General features: G+C 43.9%; 1 protein-coding gene across 3 annotated transcripts in view; it reads left to right on the forward strand.

Moving 5' to 3' along the window:
• The first annotated feature begins 4,298 nt into the window (after window positions 1-4,298).
• LOC119132889 (neuropilin-2-like) overlaps window positions 4,299-20,821 on the forward strand; it is a 40,586-nt gene continuing 24,063 nt past the window's right edge. For all 3 annotated transcript variants that reach the window (XM_037268465.1, XM_037268466.1, XM_037268467.1), the window contains exons 1-3: window positions 4,299-4,924; window positions 9,464-9,641; window positions 15,503-15,684. In XM_037268465.1, the coding sequence (XP_037124360.1) occupies window positions 4,849-4,924; window positions 9,464-9,641; window positions 15,503-15,684 (436 nt within the window). In that variant the 5' untranslated portion in view covers window positions 4,299-4,848. The remainder of the gene's footprint in view (window positions 4,925-9,463; window positions 9,642-15,502; window positions 15,685-20,821) is intronic.

Here is a 20,821-nt window from a genome sequence, read left to right on the forward strand (position 1 = left end):
AAGTGGTGTCCTCTGGTGCTGCTTGCTTCTTTGCCATCTCTTTTAATAGGACTTTTCTTCTTGCATGCCCTTCGCCTTGCCCTCATCTTCCTCCACAGCAAATCTCTGCCTTTTTTTATCTTCACATCATCCTTATCTCCCTTCTTTTAATTGGCTGACTTTAGTGGAATAATTCCATTGTCGCAAATTCTGCACTTTCCATTTGACTTTGTCATTAGTTTCTCTTTATGATGTTTCTTTTCTGCTTTAATTTAATGTTCAAGTATTTTGTGATATTTTATCGCATGTTTTATACGGTTTTTTTGGGGGATGTAAAATACTGAGTTTGTGTCATGTTTTGATTGCACTGACATGTTCAATGACACCAATTTTTATTTGGGAGTAAGAAAATGGCTTTTGCAGGGGAACAATTATGTTTTGCTATTTTGCAAATTGTTTTGCAAATTTCAATTGTGATCTGAGAAATGCAAGACGTGACCTGGAAGCACTCTAACTTGCTGCTTGAGCGAAACTAAAATTTGATCATATTATCCCTTCAGTGACCACCTAGGATGGGCTCCAGCTAAGATGTGATTTTGCTCCTTGCTCAAAAGATATGACATAGCTTAGAGCCTTGCTATCTTGCTGACTAATGTTCCATCATCGCTCACAAAAAAGAAATCAGAACGGTGAAACCATAGCAGCTATCCATGTGGTGAAAGTTTGACACCCCCTGGCTTCAACCCTTCCCTCTCCCCTCCCCCTCGATGAAACAATAAAATCTCACTTTCTCATTAGCATACACTTGTTCTTGAGTGCTCTGCTCTGTGCTTAAGCTTGCTCGAAGCACGATAAAAGCCGCTCCCAGTAAACAAGGCGTGGAGAACGGCATCTTTTCTCTTTGTTATGCACAGCTCACTCCAATGACATCAGTTGAGCAGGCCTGAGGGACACTTCAAAATGTTGCTAACACGAGGATATCCTTTTCAACTAGTGCAGGAAACATCTTTTTTTGTTTTTTGGTGGCGGTTTAATTTGAAAACCACTCCTGTCTGGTATTGGATCGCCATCTGGAATGTGTGTGTTGCATGCTAAAGTAAAGTAAAGGCTGCGGTGAGGAGGGGGGTGCCTTTTTGGAGGGAAACTGAGTGTTGAAGGTCACTTTGATGTGCCAATAAAGGCACGCAGCGGGCCAGTGGAAGGAGATGAAAAGAGGTCGAACAGACGTAAAATGGGTCCTGGTGGAGAAAGATGCGTCCTCTCATCTCTCCCATAGCACACGGTGGATAATGATGCTGCTTCATAAAGGAGAGGTGCTTAGGGAATAAATCTTGCAATCAAAGCAAGCAAACAACATTCTCTGACAGTAGAGCAAACCCACAGATGACCTGAGCGCATACGAGACAAAATGACCCAAAATGTCTGCAGATTTAAACAAAACAAAAAGGGATAATGTTTTACATTCCTGATTATATGATGCAAATTCTTATCTTTTTTTATTGTACTGAATTAATTAAGTGTATGCTCAACATAAACACTTACAGAGCACTAACAGCCTGACTGGGTCCCTTGCATCCTCGTGCTGTTGCCTGCCCCCATTAGGCCGACTTGTGCATTGCAAATGAAGATTGACAGACGGACAGACAGAAACACACAGACAGGCAGGCAGATCCAACTATTTGCTTTTTTCCAACTTCAAGCAGCATTTTCAGAAAAATGGAGGATAACATCCAGATGTTTCCATCCAGGCTGTCCAGCAGACGCGGAACCATTGTGCGTTATGTTAGAAAATGTTACAAAGTGCGGTGACAGTGTCACCGTGAAACTGGAGATGTGGATTCACATGCGCATGGGCTGATGAGATCAGGATGAGCTGAAATTTTTATGATCCTACATGGAATCTGGGCCACCACAGACAAAGGCAAAATGACACTCAATATAACGGCTCTGGGATTTCTTCCCCCTCCTTGAACGGTACATAAAATGGCTGAAAAAATAATCTATAAATATATTTTAGAATATCTAATAAAAATCTGGGGGGTCTTATTTGGGGCTAGACTGACTTTTGGGGGCTGAGAAAATAATTTATAAATATATTTTAGAGTAATCAAATTCTGGGGGGGTCTTATTTGGGGCTAGACATATTTCTGACCCCGCTACAGCCCCCTTGCCCCCACCCCTGGTGTAGCGCCATCCTGGGAGACATTTTAGTCTTCATTTAATGGAGCAGCAATAAAAAGGAATGGAAAGTTCTGCACCACTGTCCACTGTAGGGAATCACCACCCTTGCTGTACTTCCAGACACAGTCCCCTTACCCCTATCGTCACTCTCTTTAAATGCTGATAGGGCCAAACCACCACTATTTGAACTAATTTTGAATCTCTCTTGAGTCTGCAATGAACCACTCAAAAACACTTGAACCTTAGCATGCTGACTGGCAAAACCCAGTCTTATGATTGTTGTGGCTTGGTGGGCGTCTTGAAGCTGAGCGAGTGAAATGTAAAGGTGGCGGTGTTATCGGTCATGCTGTCAGTCTTCGGGCCAACTTTGTGATAAGAGGCAACATAGCGGCTTGGGTTCTCCTCAGGCTCCCATGAGGGAGTGCAGCTGTGATGAGGTGGGCGACGGGGACAGGCATCTGAATTCTGCAATTTTTCTGTAGTTTCAATTTCTGCCTCTCTTTTAGACTTCAAAATTTTGGATGATTAATAACTTTTTTTTTTCCCCCCAAGTCCTTCAGTGGACTGTTGCCCTCCATTAGCCTGACCTAATGTTAGAGGAGAGCGCATGTGGGGGGGGGCAAAGATGTTGACAAATGGGCGCGAGGGGTATCACATGACCCCTGAGGAATGAGAGTGGGGGTAGCTGTGGTAGAGCACGGAGGTTTTACACTGTCTTACTCTTTATCTCTTTATCAGTGAGAGGGGGGTCAACGCTGAGGTTAAATAAAGGGCTCCCTACCACCGCCGAGCACATTTCATATTGCTTAAGTGGCGAAATCAGGACAAATGATTGGATATTTTATGCCCCGCATAGGGCACCGGAAGGCCCCAATCAGAGTGACAGCTCCCTCGAGCCACAGGTGGTCTTAAAAAATCAGTGACATGCTGCAAGAAGGCTATAAGTTGATGGCATCTAGTCAACTATAGGTTGGAGTGGGGGAGGGGGCGTAAATATGCCCACACGTGCAGACACGCTTGTCATGCAGCCTTCAGTCAAGGGCACTGGATTCTTTTTATTCTTGCAGGCAAGTTTGTAAGTTTTGCCAAATGGCATGTTATGAATTTGTTTAGGATGACCACAAACATCCATCCATTAATTCCCTGAACTGATTATGAACAGAAATGTCTCTATTAGCCCCAGATTCATTTCATTTTTTATTCTATTTTTATTTTGATATTCTGGAAATAAATTAGCAAATAAAATGATCAATTTCAAGCTCCTCTTTAGGAGCCGGCTGGATTTGATGGTTGTGCTTTTCGGTTATGTGTGCAGCAAAAAAAAAAAGAAGAAAGAAAGCCAACAAAAAAGCACAGCAACATCAAGTTTATATTTCAATGAGGTCTTTATAGTAACTATTGTGTGACTGCATGACAGCAGCTTGGAATAAAGTTTTGTGGGAAGCGACATATTTTCCAGAACTTTTGAGTCTGTGATGAATCATCCAACCTCAGTGGCATTGGTATGCAATCTTTCAGTGCCTCCCAAAGCTTCTTCTTCCTTTTAAGAATGCACCTAGCCAACTGAAATAAAGATGCCAACGAGGCCTCATTATGTCGAGCCCTTCCATTACATAGTAACTCAAACCATGGGCAGGGCACACGGGTAGGACTTTCTCAGCAGATTATTTTGGGCTCGCTAGTTTGTCATTAGACCGCCGCTGCTCTGAATTTAGCCCCACTGATTGCAGGGCAAAAACTGGGCTGGGCTGAGGTGGGTTCCGCTGCGCCAATGAGTCAAGGTCTGTGACAATGGCAAAGTTCTTTCATATGCTCTCTGGTTAAAAGCCACCATGTGCCATTTGTTGTGCACCCCTCCCCGTTGCCCAGATAGTACCCCACCTTCACACTTTTTCTGGTCTCCTCCTCCGGCTCTTTGCAAACAGCCTTGGGAGGTGTTTGCTTTATTGCATGGCGTGTCTTATCTGTGTGGAGAGCGTCTTATCCGTGCTCTGATCGTCTCACGTCTGTTTGTGTGTGTGGAGGGGGGGGGGGGGGCGTGCAATCTATCGCCCACCGATTATCCGGAGCCCGCCCTTCCCCTCTCTCTCGCTCCCCTAAATTCAGCCTGCAGGGGGCGGGGCCAAGGCGCAACGTCTGTAATGCTGCTCGGCTAAAGAACTCTCTCTCTCTCTCTCTCTCTCGCTCTCTCTCTCCCACATTGACACACGCACAGGACTGTTACGCACACAAGACGCACGCTGGGGACGAAGCAGTTCTCAGCTGCTCGTAGAGACGCTCACACATTCTGCTCCGTGCGCTTCACTCTAGTGTGAGACTGCCGCAGACCAGTCCACTTCAGGAAAGGCGACCTCCGTGCGCGTAAATAACACTTGGACTAAAAGGCGCACCCCGAAGCCAGACTGCACACTCCGCGGATCCTCCCGAGTCCCCCACGCCCGGAGTCAGCCCCCTTTTTGTTTTTGGGGCATTATTTGAACATTTCCTTGAATGTGCTGTCAGAGCATGTTATGAGGCGAATTATAGACGCTTTTATTTGTTTTGTGACATGTAGTTGTCATGTTGATTGAACACGCACCGTGGGATTATTGAAGTCATACCCGTTTAAGCACGAAGGGATGTGGAGCACAATTTAGCGACTACGAGTGGAAAGATTGAAAAATTGACACCAGCTTTGCGTCTTCCAAGATGGATTTGGTGTGCTCGCTGTTTGGATGGATATTGGCACTGTGTCATGTGGTGCTGCAGGTCAGGGGAGAAGACGGTGAGTTTTACTTACACTCCTTGTAACATCATTGATGTCTTGTTATTTATGGATTCAAAAGTTCATTTATCCCAAGTTCTCAGTAACTTGTTTTCTATAACATTTAATAGAAATAATCCAAATAAACTCCAGATTAGAAAACACGCATTGGTGTCCAGAAAACGCGCATGGGCTGTAGTTGATCATCGACACCACTGTAATCTTCATCGGGAGGTAAATAAAAGTATTTATCCTTCATTATCGGTTGGCTCGGATGTCTGCCGACCCCCGCAAGCAAGAACGCACCGGAACGCAGGACGAAAAAAAGCAACTAACTGCTATCAAATAACATTCAAGTTACCATTTTACAAAAAAAAATATTCTAAGTACGCCAAACACATAGTTTTAAACCCTTTGGTGTGTGGAATAACAGCAAATGATACTTTTGGATTTTGTTCGAGTCAGCCCAAAACAGATTAATATTCTAATTTAATTCATTTTAGTTGAAATGTGAGAAGCTGTTAAGATTGCAGATTGTCCATGACAAATTATTTAATCATTCTAAAAATGTGAAAAGTTTCTCTTTGTTAAATGATGATTACGAATCATTATCGGAATATAAGCAAATGCGGGCCTAAACTATATATTAAGATAAAATCTGTAGATCAAAATTTTTGTTTTGTTTATTGCTCTTAGTCATGGGAAGGAGTGGGCAGTATATGACCTCACTGATGATTCTGTTGCCTTTATTGCTTCCTCTTTTTGGCTACCTGTTTCATCAGAGCTCCTCTGGCTGTGTGTGCGTACGTGTGCGTGTGTGCTGTGTCTGTTTACTGGCTGTCTATGCACCGCTGATGCTACACAGATGTGGAGCTCTTGGCAGGAACGGCCCAAGAAGCTCCATCCCCTCCTTTTGTGTCTCCCTGCCAAGAGGCTGCCTCAAGAGCCACATTAGAGTCAGCGGCAGAGGCAGGAAGGGAGCAGCCTGAAGGCCGAGCAGGCAGCCTCGGGGAGCCAGTGGAGAGGATGAGGAGTGTAGCACGCAGAGACAGAGTTGGGTGTGGAGATGTGCCGTATCCGCCAAAGCATAACGTGAAGGAGGGAGACTTGACCCCGGGGGATGGACTGTTCGTGCCAGAGGGCAACATCAAAGCATGCTGGGTCATTGAGTTAAAATGGACAGAGGCCGAGCAGATCAGGATTCAAGAAGTGAGAGTGAATTCACAGACAGTGGTTCCCTTGTGATTTGATGCTCCCATGCATATTAGGGCCCCTTTAAAGAGTCATTTTAGCAAGTGGTCTCACATAATAGGAGGAAAGCAAGAAGCAAGAAACTGGAGCGGCAACTGAATGACTTTCATGACCATGCAGAAATGTGCTTGGATGTGCACATGTCCATTTTCAAGCCTGCTCACCACTTGGGATGCAGCGAAACTTTGATTCCACACTTGTGCTGTAATCACAATAGCTTGACTCGCTGACATGTACATTAATTACCAGAACCACCAGGATTAATATTGCCTCCATTAAGCAGCTCATTTGCATGTTTATTGAGTGGGCGGTTGTGCAGCGCCTCCACCTATGATATCGGTTTCTCCCAGAGTTGGCTCTGCTCATTTAATCATTTGGTTTTTTTTCTCAAACACTGGCTGCTTCTCATTTCCCTTCCTCGTGTTTTTTGCTTTGTTTGTTGTTTGTCTCACGTCTTCCCCAGAGCTGCCCTTCAGATCTTTAAATCTCAGGGGTTGTGAAAACAAGGTCACGTCTTAGCGTTACTTGGCCAAGCGGCTTGTTCGATATGAGTCAGGTATGCATGGAAGCAAACAGCCTGCCTGCCTCCAAAAATAGACCAGAGCTGACTCTTTCACATGGCTTTATTTTAATGGGTGGGGGGTAGGGGGGGCAGGCTTAGTAGTTGAGAGCACCACGTTTGCCAGAGCATATAGAATTAATTGTTATTCAAAAGTGGGCTTGAAGCATTAGCGTTGTGCGCCTGGGAGAAAATGAAGCATTCAAAACAGGGGTGGCAACAAATCACCATGCAGGAAAATATTAATTCTTCACGCGAAGAGCGTCCGTGTTGTTGTTTGGACACCCTCACGCGAGGAAAGAGAGCGCCAGGGAGGCTAGGAGACATGATACTGCAGTCAGGTAGTGTTTAGGATTAGGTCCCCGCAATGACCCCCCCCGCCCCTGCAGGCACTGCAGCAACCATCTGTTTACCCGATTGATCCATTGAACCATCGATCACAATGGGCAGCACTGTGCATTTAGCTGATTAGCATGGGCCACTTATCCTGTTAGGAAGGGAAGTGTAGAAAGGAAGAAGTAAAAAACAGGCGGGGGGTTGACATTATCTCTCTTTAATGAGGCTTTTGTTAGTTCCTTAAGGGCGCAAAATGCCGTTTAAAAGTGACAAACAAAAAAAACGATTCTATCGTCATTTCCGTGAGACGATCAGCAGCAGCAAGTGTTGAAAATGTGCAAAGTCGTGTAATGCGCTCTATTTATCCATCCATTCTCCGCAACCTTTTACGGAGTCCAGTTTACTGGAGGATGGTTGAGATTAAAGCTCAGCTGAGCTCTGGACTGAATGGATGAGCGCCGCTCGTTCCCTCACTCGCTGGGTGATAGCACTTTTTAATTAAGGTGGGGTGGGAAGAGACGAGGGCGAGAGGGGGTGCTTACACTGGGAATGATGGAGGGATTTATCAGCCTCCCCTCACATTCGCTGCTCATCCCAGAGCGTTACAGCACCCTTCCCAGATAAGGAAGCTAATAGAAATGAGCTCTATATGCAGACGTGCACATTTTCACAGATAATGAAGATAAGGCGGTGGCTCCTTTTGTGCAGAGATGTCTGGATCTGACTGGATGTGGGCGTGCGCGCACACAGCCCAGTTCACAAATGAAACGTTGCAATTAAGTCCGTCCATGCGTGTAGAAAGTTTTGTGAGGATTAATTTATGCAGAGACACAGTTGCCCTTGTGCACTGTAAACAGGGAAGGCCAGTTAATTGAGATCAGACTGCTCAGTTTGCAAATGATGCAACTCTAGGAAATGATTGTGAGTCTTTGTTGTGTCCACAAGTGACATGACTAAATGTGGATGTCATTTTTGGAATTAACCAAGCTGAATCACTCGCACACATGGGTCAGTGTCGTCCACACTTGTTTGAGTGTGTGTGTGTTTGCGTGTGTACACCTTTCAATCTTCTAATCATCATGAGACTGAGAGTTACTTGGTGGGCAGCTTTTTAAAAAGGCTTCTGCGCCAGGAAGACGTGCACAATACTACACGTGGGCGTCTCTCCTCAAAGGAAGTCATTGCAGCGCTTTCAAATGTCAAAGAATCTTAAGTGTGCCTTTTAAGCACAATAGGAGGTGGAAATGTCAACGCTTGAAGGGTCTATTACACTTCAAGCCTGTGCAGTACCTTTTTTCACTCCCTTTATTGTTGTTTTGGCTGTTTTTTTTTAAAGACATGCAAGAATATCAACCCATTTATGTCAAGAATAGGACTCACTATTTGTCACCATATACTTTTAGAGTTCTCTTGTTTAGGCGATCATTTTGTGATACCCTCTGCATCTCTTGAATGCAATTCAGCGGTTGGCTAGACCAATAGCTGGGACACCTGGGAGTTGTTTCCGGGTTGCATATGGCCCGCAAGCCGCTAATTGAATACCTCGGCTTTACAGTCACGGCCGTATCATTTGCGTATCAAATTTATAGGAGCCGCACACAGGTTTAAACCAAACCTTTGGCCACCACTTGATGATGCCTCTTGGTCTGGCTCCAATAAAAACTAATGTCTGTAAATCTAAGGCAAGGAAAACCTAATAAAAGATCCACAAAGCATGTGGAAGGACTTTATGCATATGTTTGTTTTGAATGTGTGTTGACGTGTTTTTCAGCAGATAAGAGCTGCATGTGGCTGAGAAAAGAAACCCTACTTTATTGTTACTGTCATTATTACAGAGTTGGGGTGACCACCCAGCTCCACCCCCCTGAGCCCCCCGAGACAAACCGTCTGCGTGTCACTTCCTGTCTAAGCCTACAGAGCCATGCCATTGGGAGGCTATTGTTCCTGGGAGAGCGTGATAGGATCGGAGAATGTGTTCTAATGTTTGCAGATTGGCTTGCTGGCGCAACAATTATAGTCGGAGAATGCTCCCCAAGGGGGAATGGGGCGATAAGAGCCTGGGTGTGGAAGGGGCTGAGTGCGAGCGAACGTGCATGTGTGTGTGAGGGAACAGCAAATGTGTCGGTGATGATGCTGTATTGTTTTATTAGCCACTTGGACAAAAAATCCACAATGGAGAGGTTTTTACAATTTCCTCCAAACTGACAGGCTAAATTGCTTTCTTTGTTTTACTGTTCATCTGTTGCAGCACATCTTTACTGAGAAGAAATAAGATAATGACTATAGCGTTTATAATCCATTTATGCAAAGCACACAAAGAAATCGCTCCCATAAAGTGTCATAATATCTCGCTAATCAACAGTTACAATTGTTTGCTGCTTTTTAATGTTGCCTTTGTGTTTCTTTTTTGGCAGCGGGCGAGTGTAGGGGCATTTTTGATGCCAGCGAGGCCGGATACATCACCTCCCCCGGATACCCTCTGGAATACCCACCTCACCAGAACTGCCAGTGGGTCATCACGGCGCCGGAGCCCTCGCAACGCATCGTCCTCAACTTCAACCCTCACTTTGAGATCGAGAGGCTGGATTGCAAGTAAGACAGGGAGTGTGTTGACATGTTTTGCCCGTTAACGGTTCTGGCTGCTTTGATCCCAACATTCTGGTCAGTCGTGAAGGAAACTTCACTTGTACTTACTTAGAAGCTCTGTGTAAGATGAAGGCCATTAAGTGGACTGTGGTTTTGTTATTGAGAGAACGGAGTACAAACAGCATCGCGCGCATTTAATGGGGTGGATGCGGCCCAAGCTCAACCGCAAACATCTTGGCCTCTCCAGCGCTTCTCCGGGGGCAATTATTGGGTAGAGTTCCTTGCTCGGGGGCACGTCAGCTGCTCATAACCAGCTTCGTTTGGCGGTTAAAACAAATGAGGAATCCGGGTCACAATAGTAAAGGCTGAATGGAAGGAATTATTTAAAATGATTAAAGTTTGCTGGGAAGGGGGGGCGGTGTCAGAGAGAAGGCAAGAAGGGGAGGGAAGGACAAGAAGCAGAGAATAAGGTCCAGCTGTTTGGATGTGACTGTTGGTTAATTTCCCCAGAAATGTGAGTAATCCAAATCATCTGTTTTTTTCCCCTCAACGAGCGCAAAAACACTTCTCTGTAATCCGCTTTCAAAACTTGTATGCTAATATTGTCTCAATGTTGGAGAAGGTTCAAATTGAAATCAAAAGAATACAAGATGTAGCGAGTTGGCAGCGATTGGATTTTTTTAAGGGCAGAAGCAAATGCAAAAACTAATTCTTTGCTGATTTGAAAAATATGTTGCACATTAAATGTAAATTGATAGCTGAGTGAGCTACAACAAAGTCCAATTTAATGTCAACCCGAGCGAAATCTTCCCTGAAAACTCTTTCAAGATGAAAAAAAACAATATTTTGACCAAATAAAGTAATGGAACATGTTTTAGAAAAACAAAAAAACTCCCCCTTTTAACTTTTGTGTCTTTTCACCACCAACAACAGATTGGTAGCAGTTGCAGTTTTCCCTTATGCAATGAAGTACGCCAAAAATTTTTTAAGCCAGTTGTGTATGGACATATCGCTCACCCCGAGCCTCAACATTCTAAACAGACACAACTATTATCTTTCCCCTTACTTCTGCCTCATTTCTCTGTAAACTATGAACAGATGATGTTACAAACCACCAAAAGCAGCTATGCCAGATCGTTTTATGCTGTCGGATTTTGTTTTTTTCCGATATGAACCCAGCACGGATTTCCCAATCACAGCACGGCACGTTAGCAAAACTATTCTGTGTCAAGATGCTTCTCACTGGCTAAAAGTTGGGACAACCAGCACGATGAGAAACTTAAAATATTCGTATTTACTTATCAGCGTGAGTTTTATGAGAGATTCTATCCTGTACGCTCGCCTGAAGGGACGCAGGCCTCGACCTCTGACACACGCCCACAGTCTCTGACTGTGTTTGCATGTGAGCGTGGGTGGCAAATGGTGCGAGCGTGTGAGTAAGTCTGCAAGCATGTGAATTTTAGTCAGAGTTCCTGCTCCCTCCATTCGTCTCCTTAGAGTTAGCATGTATTTTTATGAAAAATAATTGAAACCTGCTCTCTACCTCGAGGTGCATGTACGCCCACGCGAGCGTCGTCACGGCTAGCTTCCTCGCTTTGCCAGGTCGATTAGCCACAGCACTTCCAGTGAGCAGAGGAGTTGATTCGTGCATGTTTGTACGTTCCTCTGTGAGGTTAAGGCGCCGGTGGGGTGCAGAGGCTCAAGGCTTCCCGGTCTCAGTGGGGCCTGAGAAATCTGCATGACAGCTGGGTAACTAGAAGTTACCTAAAACACGCACGGCTATGCTAGCTACACTTGAACTTGCTGGTAGCGAATGTACACTGCGAGAAGTGCTTGGTCAGCCGTGACAAAAAATCTTTCCGGCTAACATCCCTGCTGGCTAGTTTCCCTCAGCGGGTTCAAACTGTCGGCCTACCGAGTGCACCCAAACCACCACGCTGTTGCGGCAATCAAATCTGCAGTCGTATAAAGTAGAGGCATTCCACGTCTGAGGTGGCACTTTAATTCAGGATTTCATTTTACGGGGAGTTTGGCCACATGCCAAAAAGCTCTTACCTCAAGCCGATTGATGTGAACTAAATGTAATAAAGGTTAGATGAAATATCAGGCCCCATATCTTTAATGCAATCGGCAATCGGCTCGCCCCGGGATGCACCAGGAGCTTCTTCCGAGCTCCCTCCTCCTTCTCTTGCTCCTCTACGTCAAAGGAGGGGAGGCTGTGTTATTTTTACCCACCTGAATTAAACATGAAATCTTCCGGAATGACAATACACACACATACACACAGATGTGTGTGTTTTATGTAGTCCCTTTCTTCCACCCTTTGTGGAATTAAATTAGCCAATTTGCCGCTGCATTTAGCCTGAGGTGTAAACAGTTGTCAATGTATGTTACCTGGTAGTGTGTGCGTGTATGCATGATTACACCTTCCCTGTGGAGGGAGATCTCAGATTCAATAATTGTATTCTGCTTGAAATGGACAGTCAATAGATAATCACTCACAGATGGGTGAAGCGACGCCTGGCTAACAAAGACGGTGAGGAAGAAGAGTCACCAAAGGGACTTGTGGAAATTCAATATCAGACCAGCATTGCAATACCTGTCGTCCTACGACGTTGACGTTTCCTGTCTGAGACGGTCAAAGATGTAATCAATTATTCGTCTCCCAACAACAAAGATTTGCTGACGAACCCACATCACAGTCTAATTTTGCCATTATAAAGTCATAGTCGAAACCGCCTCTGCGAACGGCCTGACCCAGGTCGTCCTGTCCCTGTGATGAGTGGTGAGATGGGGAGCCGAGACATGAGGACATAGGGAGGAAAAGAGCTGTTTGGTTTGGGCTGGATTGAAGATGGCAGGCCCCCGGGTTCTTTTGGGATTTCGCTCCCAGCATCTTGTTAATATTTCAGAGGCACTTATGGTTTATTAGAGGGGCGGGAGAAGTGTGTGTACGTGTGTTTCTACTTTACACACTCCCCCTCCCCTTATTTAATTCCTGCTTGTGAAAGGCAGAAGCGAAAAATAACTAAAAATAAAAAAAAATGACAGCGCTCTGATTGTTAGCAGACTGTGTTCTCATTTGTTCTGTTGTGGGAGAACAAGAGGAAGTATACAATAGAGCAGAGGCAACTCAAAAATCGACTATTTACTGACACTCATACGCAGCTCGAGCAAGCTGAACCGGAATAAACATAAGCAACAGTAAGTTATGTCTTCAGGAAGTTCAAAAACAACACGGTCAGCCATTTTTAATCCCTTCCTTGGAAAGAAAAAATGACACTATACTGCCCGGATGTCAAACTCAAAGCCCGGGGGCCAGATAGGGCCCGCCACATCATTTTATGTGGCCCGCTAAGACAAATTGTGCATCAAATTCGTGTGTCATTTCTAGAATTGCAAATTGTCTTCAATTTTAATAATACCTTCTTTTTTTTTTATATATATTTGACCAGTTTTTACTCGTCTGATTTGAAAAAGAGTTATTTGTCAGTTTGTTTTGTAGCTTTTACTGTATATAATATGAGGTGCTCATACATTTATTTGGGTTGACAGTCATAATGGCCCTCCGAGAGAAGCTATGACTACAATGCGGCCCGCAAAAAAAATGAGTTTGACACCCCTGCTATACTGTATTAAGTCACCGCTCATGATTCCTAAAGATGGACATGCTCACTTACAATAGTGAGGAGCATTGTCTATACTGGAGAAAAGGTCCCTGGACACCAACAAACAGCTAAAGGCAATTAGTTGTTATGAGCCGAGTGTACATCTGCTGCCCTCCACCCCGTCCAGCCATTAAAAAGACTAGCGGAACTTTTGGACCTGTTAGAAGAACGGGTCCTGGAATGCGGTCAGGTGTATGCCGGAGACGTGTCAGACGCTCATGCATGTATTCATCAGAGGCTGAGCGCACCGGTCAATAATCACATCTGAGAAACACTCACTCACTGACGCTAATCCATGACAGAAGAGCGTGAGACAGAGGGAGGGGAAGTGGGAAACTAACATAGAGACCCACTCCAAAATCAATTAAAACCTAATTAGGCTCTCAGATTCTTCACAGGCCTTTTATCCTCACAAAATGGTGCTGCGAACATGAGCGCTCTCCTGTCTTTGTCTGTATGTGCTTGCGTGTTCTACCCAAGAGTGTTTTGCCCTTACATAGCGGAGCAATGGTTATTCATTCTTGGTGCTTTTAGGTTCAGATCGTATCATCTCAATTCCAGTTCACGTTGAACTCAGCATCATTTTCGTGAGGCTCGCTTTTTATTGAAGTGTGACTTGAATCACAGAATTGAAACCTTAACCTTGTGTGACTTTAGTCAAAAAGTAGGCCAAAGTATTTTTTATCAAAAGGGCGGAATTTACACCAGTGATCAGTGAAAGAACAACAGTCCAGTTGTTTTTGGTGGCGTCATCACATGAGCCCATTGAGAGACGAGGTATGATGTCCAAAAGTTATTTCTCACAGTTTGCAACCATTGCAACAGCGGTTGAGAGGATTTCCTTTTTGGCGGCTTCGTATTTTGATCTGGAAAGGTTTACGCTCAAAAGAGGAGAAATAGAAAATGATTCCTCTGACTGGCCTGTGCAATATTTGCATAATTCAAACATGAACTCATGACTGCATCAGAGTGTCCAAAAAAGGTCATATCATCCTGCTTGTGTGTGTTTGTGTATGTGTTTGTGTATGTGTGTGTCTATGTGTGTGTGTCTGTGTGTAATTGTCTTTATGCAATCACAGGCAGAAGCCAAAAAGAGCTAACTAATTTGAGACGGTCCAGGTGGACTCTGTCTTGACCCCACAGAATTAGCTTTTTTTGTTCAGGGTCAACTGGCAGGTCAAAGATCACAGGGAACTGTGAGCCCAAACATGTGAAGCGTCTTTAGCTTTATTCCTCCTGATTTTCCCTTTGCTTAATCCCCTTTGCTACCCATTTTCTTTCCCAAGCATCAACCACCACCCATTTTAACGAATTTCCCAACATTCACTCAAACTCTGTCCACAAGTAAAATGGCTTTTACAAAAATGTCTGTTTTTCCTCACTCTAGGAAAATAAAATAAAAATAATAATAAATAAATGAATTAATGAATTTATAAAAAAATATAAAGAAAAAATAATAAAATAAAATGTATAATATAAATAGTATAGAATAAAAATAAAAAATAAAAAATAACTAAATAGAACAACGCAATCACAAAAACGACCTTGGAGGGTTTGTGCCGCAAGCCAAAGCAACAGGTGACCCTAAGGGCATTTTTGATGAGCACGAGCATTAATAAAGTCCTTTAAGTTAAATGTACCAAAAACGAAAGCTTTACTAGTGTAGCCTAATGCCGTCTATCCCAGGCAGACATTGTACTTCAGCATTCAGTAAGTTACTCTCCTCACTTTTAATCAAAGTCAGCAAAAGTGCAACCCTGTGTTATCTAAAACAGAGTGGAGTGGAGGGGTTAAGAAAATGATGATTCCAGTTACTTGTTTTTCCACCATGGGGTTTTCCAGGGTTGTCTGGTATGACTTGAAGAATAAAATGAAGGCAGCGCATCTGAAGCAGCTGATGCCGACTTGTTGACCAAGAGCCGAGGCCGTCCGTGGCTAATATAATTACTTCTATCTTGCTCTGCTTGTCGTGCTCCTGAATGCTTTTTCTCAATTCTGCCTGAAGGCTGAAGCCCAGACTGTACATTTTTCCACACCTGTCTATGTTTTATCACCACTGTTCAATCCATAACTCAATAATTTGTGTCTTCTTCACAATGCTCTCTCATCTCCTTCCTGTCTTAATAATGCTGTGTCCCAGGTCAAGAAAACAATTAACCTCTCCTCTTTTTCGCTCCAACCCCTTTTTTTTCAACTCAGGTACGACTTCATCGAAATCCGAGACGGGACTTCGGAAAATGCCGACGTCTTGGGTCGGCACTGCAGCAACATCGCCCCGGCGCCAATCATATCCTCGGGTCCCTCCCTCCAGATACGATTTGTGTCGGACTACGCTCACCAAGGAGCTGGCTTCTCTCTGCGCTATGAAATCTTTAAAACAGGTGAGAGGTCCGCTGTCACTAATGTGTGGGGGGGATGCTTTTAAAAATCCAAAGATGGTCTGGAACCAAATCAAGAGAAGTGGCCAAGCATATAGAACATAAGAATAAAACTATGTAAGGAATGCTTGCTTAATTGAAGCGAAATCCATTTCCTTTTGGGGAATGGGGAAGTGGGAGGAGTGAGGGCAGCCTCTTGGAGGCGGACCTCCTCAGGTCAAAGGTTTATGGGCAAAGGCTGAGGCAAGGAAATTGATGGGGACGAGCAGGCGCTCAAATGGAATTTGGTGGAGGCAGCTCAAGTGCACAAGGTGAAGTGCAGTTTGAGTGTGTGCTTTTGTGGTTGGTGTGTGTGTGTGCGAGGAGGTGAAATGGCCAGGTGGCCTTGAGGCAGCTGAAGGATTTATCTTCAAGTGAGTTGATTTGACTTGACGTTTTAGGTGGTGCCATTTGAACCAAATATTTCCTCCCTGAAAGCGCTCATGAATTCTAAAAGCCTGTCAGGATTAAAGTAGCCAGCACAAACTTCAAAATGCAGAATTTAGTTGTCACCTCGTACATGTTTTAAGCGTTTGAGACGTGTCACTGAGCCAGATGCGTGAAATGGTACTTTGCTCACAAGCAGGCTTGTAATGTAGCTTAGTGCAAATATTTGACTAATACAACACAGAAGTAAATCAAATTAAATTTAAATGAAAAAAATATATAAAAATATAAATCACTTTTGGGATATTTTGAAGAACATTTAAAATAAAGAAAAATACATTTAGGTCCTGCAAATTTCACATAGCTACCTTGAAACTTCTACTCAACTTATATTCTCCAGGGTGACTTTAAAGTATTTTTTCTGTCACTATACATGTACTTATGCTCAAGTATTACTTTTTGGTACTTTAACAACATGGTTTAAATGTCATTGTTCAAATGTTATTGCTTTCAAATGTCACAATTGCCACAATTTTAATCGGATCGGAATTAGATCTTTTCCAATTGTGGAGAAAAATCCATTGTGTATTTGCGTGTAAACCCAAAAATCACATGTACACCATCATTGCTATGAGAAAAAAATACACAAATTAAGGTAGAGAATACCAGCTGAAAATCGAAACAAAATCAAAGACGATTAAAATTACAGTAAATGAGAGCTGTGTTGGAAATGTAGTAAACAAAATAATTGCCTCTGGCGGTCTATGGAATAATGTTCAGGTTAGCCTTAATTAATTATTCCAAAAATCAGGTCAGGCCAACTAAACAGTATCTTAAGTGTTTATATTATTAATGTATTATTGTTTTCTTCTGTGTTGTCAGTGCTTGGGGATAAATATGATTCGTGCAAGGGCGTCTGCACATTCACATTCTTTCATGTGCTTCGTCAGCCATATGAAATAATGTGTGACTTGAAATGTACAGGGAAATATGCGTGAAAGTGGAAATACGTCCTTGAACGTGTCAATCCAGTCTTAAACACTGACATGGTATTTCCATGCTTGTACCAAGATTGTAGCATACATTTGTAGCATTCAGCAGATGTGCGACATACGAGTTGCACGCGTGGGTGTTTCCACTCAGCATGATACGAGCCTAACATGTGAGCGGAGTGACAGATAAATGCGCAACAATAGAAATTGCGAGGAGTGAAATCGACAGACTGTTGGATGAATAGTCATGAAGGATATTATGATGACTGACTGATGATTATAATGATGAGGAGGAGTGAGGATGTGTTTAATTGCAGCACTTTCATCATCATAGGTGTTTGTCTTCCAGCAGCAGGCAGCAAACATACGCACACACAAACACACACACACACACACACACACACACACACACACACACACACACACACACACACACACACACACACACACACACACACACACACACCATTTCCCAACTGACTTGTTTATTGACCAGGGTGAAAGTAATCACATTTCAATGTTCCCCGAATGTGATTACAGTTGTCTTGTGCAACATTACCTTTTTAGAACCTGCAATTGCGAGTGAGGCATATTTGAAAAAAAAATATGGAAAATTTTGAATCACTCTGTAATTGTTTTTTAGGCTCTTTGATGTGCCTGTGTTGTTAAAGGGCGTGTCTTTCTACAGATCAAGATCTCAGCCGACAATTAAATGTGTTTCAGAATGTGTGTGTGTGTGTGTGTGTGTGTGTTGACATCCAGACAGCGCAGCTCAGGGCTCAGGCTGACCTCGCCGCATTGCTTCCAAGGACCAGACACTCACATGTGTGAGTGTTTGAGCACACATGTGCGCATGCTTGTGTGTTGAGCTAGATGGGACAACTGACTTGTTTTTGTTTGGCTCATTCAACCTTGTTACATAAGCGATGAGTGTAACTACTCCAGGGAGCGTTGGATTGTTTGTGTCAACATGTGCATGCATGTGTGTGGGGATGTTTGTGCTTTCCATGTAGGAGGTGTGGGAGTGCCCACCTCCACCATGACACCCACAAATTCGACCACTTTCACAAATATGCAACCCAAAAACATCCCCACTGTCTTCACCTAAATGGTGAAAGCGTACGTTCCCGCCCCCTCACCCCCAAGCCCCCGTGCCCATATTGTCGTGGCCTAGTTTACTCTCACTGGTGCGTGCTTAACCCTTTATTCATCTGAGACTACCCCCTCCCCCAACACCCCATCATCATTCGTCCATCCTCACTCAGTCACGTGCCGTTGATGCTGTTACCGTGGCTACTGGAGGCAGACTTACCACTAAAGCCCGGTTTTCCCGCTTCCCCAAAGCCCAACTACTAGAGTAGTATGGGGCCGTACATGTCACAGCCAATCCTGAGTTGAAGGCAAAGTGGGGGGCACTTGAGGGCACAAGGTCCCTTCTGTGACCATTGGCGACCGCTGCCGAGACATGTGGGGTCTCGGTGGGAGTGCTGCCAGAGGCTGGAAACCCCCCATTCACCCTAACACATCATGTGAATGTATTTCTGAGGCCTTCACATTGATTGGAGGTCATCCCCTCCGACAATAATGCTGTGCCGGAACAATATATGGCTGACCGACTCTTGACTTTTTCCTCATTCCCCGAGACACAATAAGGCACATTTTTAAAGACAAACAAATAAACAGCTCAGAAGAAGAACTAAAATGTTCATTTTAGTTGGAAAAGCTTTTGAGTATAAATTACTGACATTTAGCGGAACAAAGCAAAGAGATATCCATTCTTTAATTTTTTGTTGTTGTTGTTGTGAAGTGTACGAAAGTCAATCTTCACAACAGCAAAACATAAAACATTTACCGTATTTTCCGGACTATAAGGCGCACCTAAAAACCTAAAATTTCCTCAAAAGCCGACAGTGCACCTTATAGTCCGGTGCGCCTTATATATGGACCAAATTCCTAAATTTAAACTGGCCCAAAGCATTGTGTCATGAAATCAATCATAAGTGGCCCGCTGAAGACTATGAATCATGAATCAAAAAGACTATGGATCATTATTTTGTGATTATAAAGTCATTTGTTGCGTCTAAAGTTGAAATAAAATGGAGAATGATTTGATTTGGATTAAAAATCTGACAACAATCAGTCAATGATGCATTAATGATGCGCCTTATAGTCCGGTGCGCCTTATATAAGCACAAAGTTTTAAAATGGGCCATTCATTGAAGGTGCGCCTTATAGTCCGGTGTGCCTTATAGTCCGGAAAATACGGTAGTTGAATTGCCCAATTTAAAATGTTACGGAAGTTCACCTGACATGTTTTTACAGTGAATGAGCTCTTGTAGGTTAGGCAGGGTTACATGAGAAATAGACTGTCTGAGTGATTGACAACTGTCAGACAAGCAGGCAGCTGCAGTTACGATACACACAAGACACTGAGGCGAGCATGTAGGTGAATCCTCGGCAGGATCTGTGCGCTGAGGCGGCGAGACGCCAGACAGAAGTCAAGACGGCGAGAGCGCAGACAGGGTGAATCAAGGGGCAAAAGTTTTATGGATTTTACCCAGCAACTCAGGCTCTCACCCCTATTTCAGGCTCACACAGACGTGCAGCGTGACCCCCCTCCATTTTAACCAATGACAGCTCACGCCAAGGAGGAGCTTGTATTGGTTAAACATGTGCGCACGAGGTGATGGAGGGAGGTTCCAAGACTTGTTTTTGGCGTGCTTACACACCGTGACTAATGAGCACTAACGAAAAGGAGAAGTCACTCGTGCATACGTGACCTCCTCACAAGCATGCAAAAGAAAAAAAAGACAACCAAGTGTGGCCAGTTGGTGCACATCGTCTGGAAAACACAAACGCGGTGGTGCGCCGTGGCTCGGAGACATGAAGTCAAGCTGTGCTCACATTGAAGTTTTCGCGAGTCCAGACTGCTGATTTGTGACCTAGTAAGAAACAAGGCTACTGTGTTACTAGGTCTCACACATGCTGAGAAGCTGTCACGCACTCACCTCACATGCCACACATGCAAAGAGACAAAAAAAAGCCCGTGGCAAAAAAAGAAAATGCAAGCATAATAATAAAACTGAAAAACAAGCTCATATAAAATGTGACTCACACATAAAAATCTTGCAATCACGCATTATGGTGACAATTACCTAAATTGTGTTCGTTTGTCTCTTTGTCAGTTGACGTGCCACTGCAGCATGGCATGGACATCAGGGAGTGTTCTTACCAAAGGAACATCACGCTCCTAAGTCTCCCAGATAAGATCTATTGAGGTGCTTTCAGAGAGAAAGAAGAATCCAATTCAAAAGGAACAGTGTGGTTTTTGTCCCGTCTGTGCATTGGTCTGTCGTGGGTATTGGCCAAAAAAAAAAAAAAAGATCACAGAAGTGGCCAAAAGGGGTTTCCTTTTTGTTTGGGCTCTCCCTTTGAGCTCAGACATACAGGAGGGGCTCAAAAAGCCAAACTAAAGGAAGAGGGAAGTCCAAGCATGTCTGCTTAAGCTGCTCCCCCAAGGAACTGACCCCAGATAAGTGGGAGATAGATGGATAGCTTTTAATATGCTCAGTGGTGTATGTTTATGCATGGTGTGTGGGCCTTGAATGTCGACGACCTTCAGAATTTCTAGATACGACATCCATGTAGTCTGAAACGACTTGGGAAAAGTATAGGACGACGTCACATTTAATGACTTTTTACGTCTCTAGATCAGTCATCGT

The sequence above is a fragment of the Syngnathus acus genome, chromosome 2 (genome assembly GCF_901709675.1).
Source record: "Syngnathus acus chromosome 2, fSynAcu1.2, whole genome shotgun sequence".
Lineage (NCBI taxonomy): Eukaryota > Metazoa > Chordata > Actinopteri > Syngnathiformes > Syngnathidae > Syngnathus > Syngnathus acus.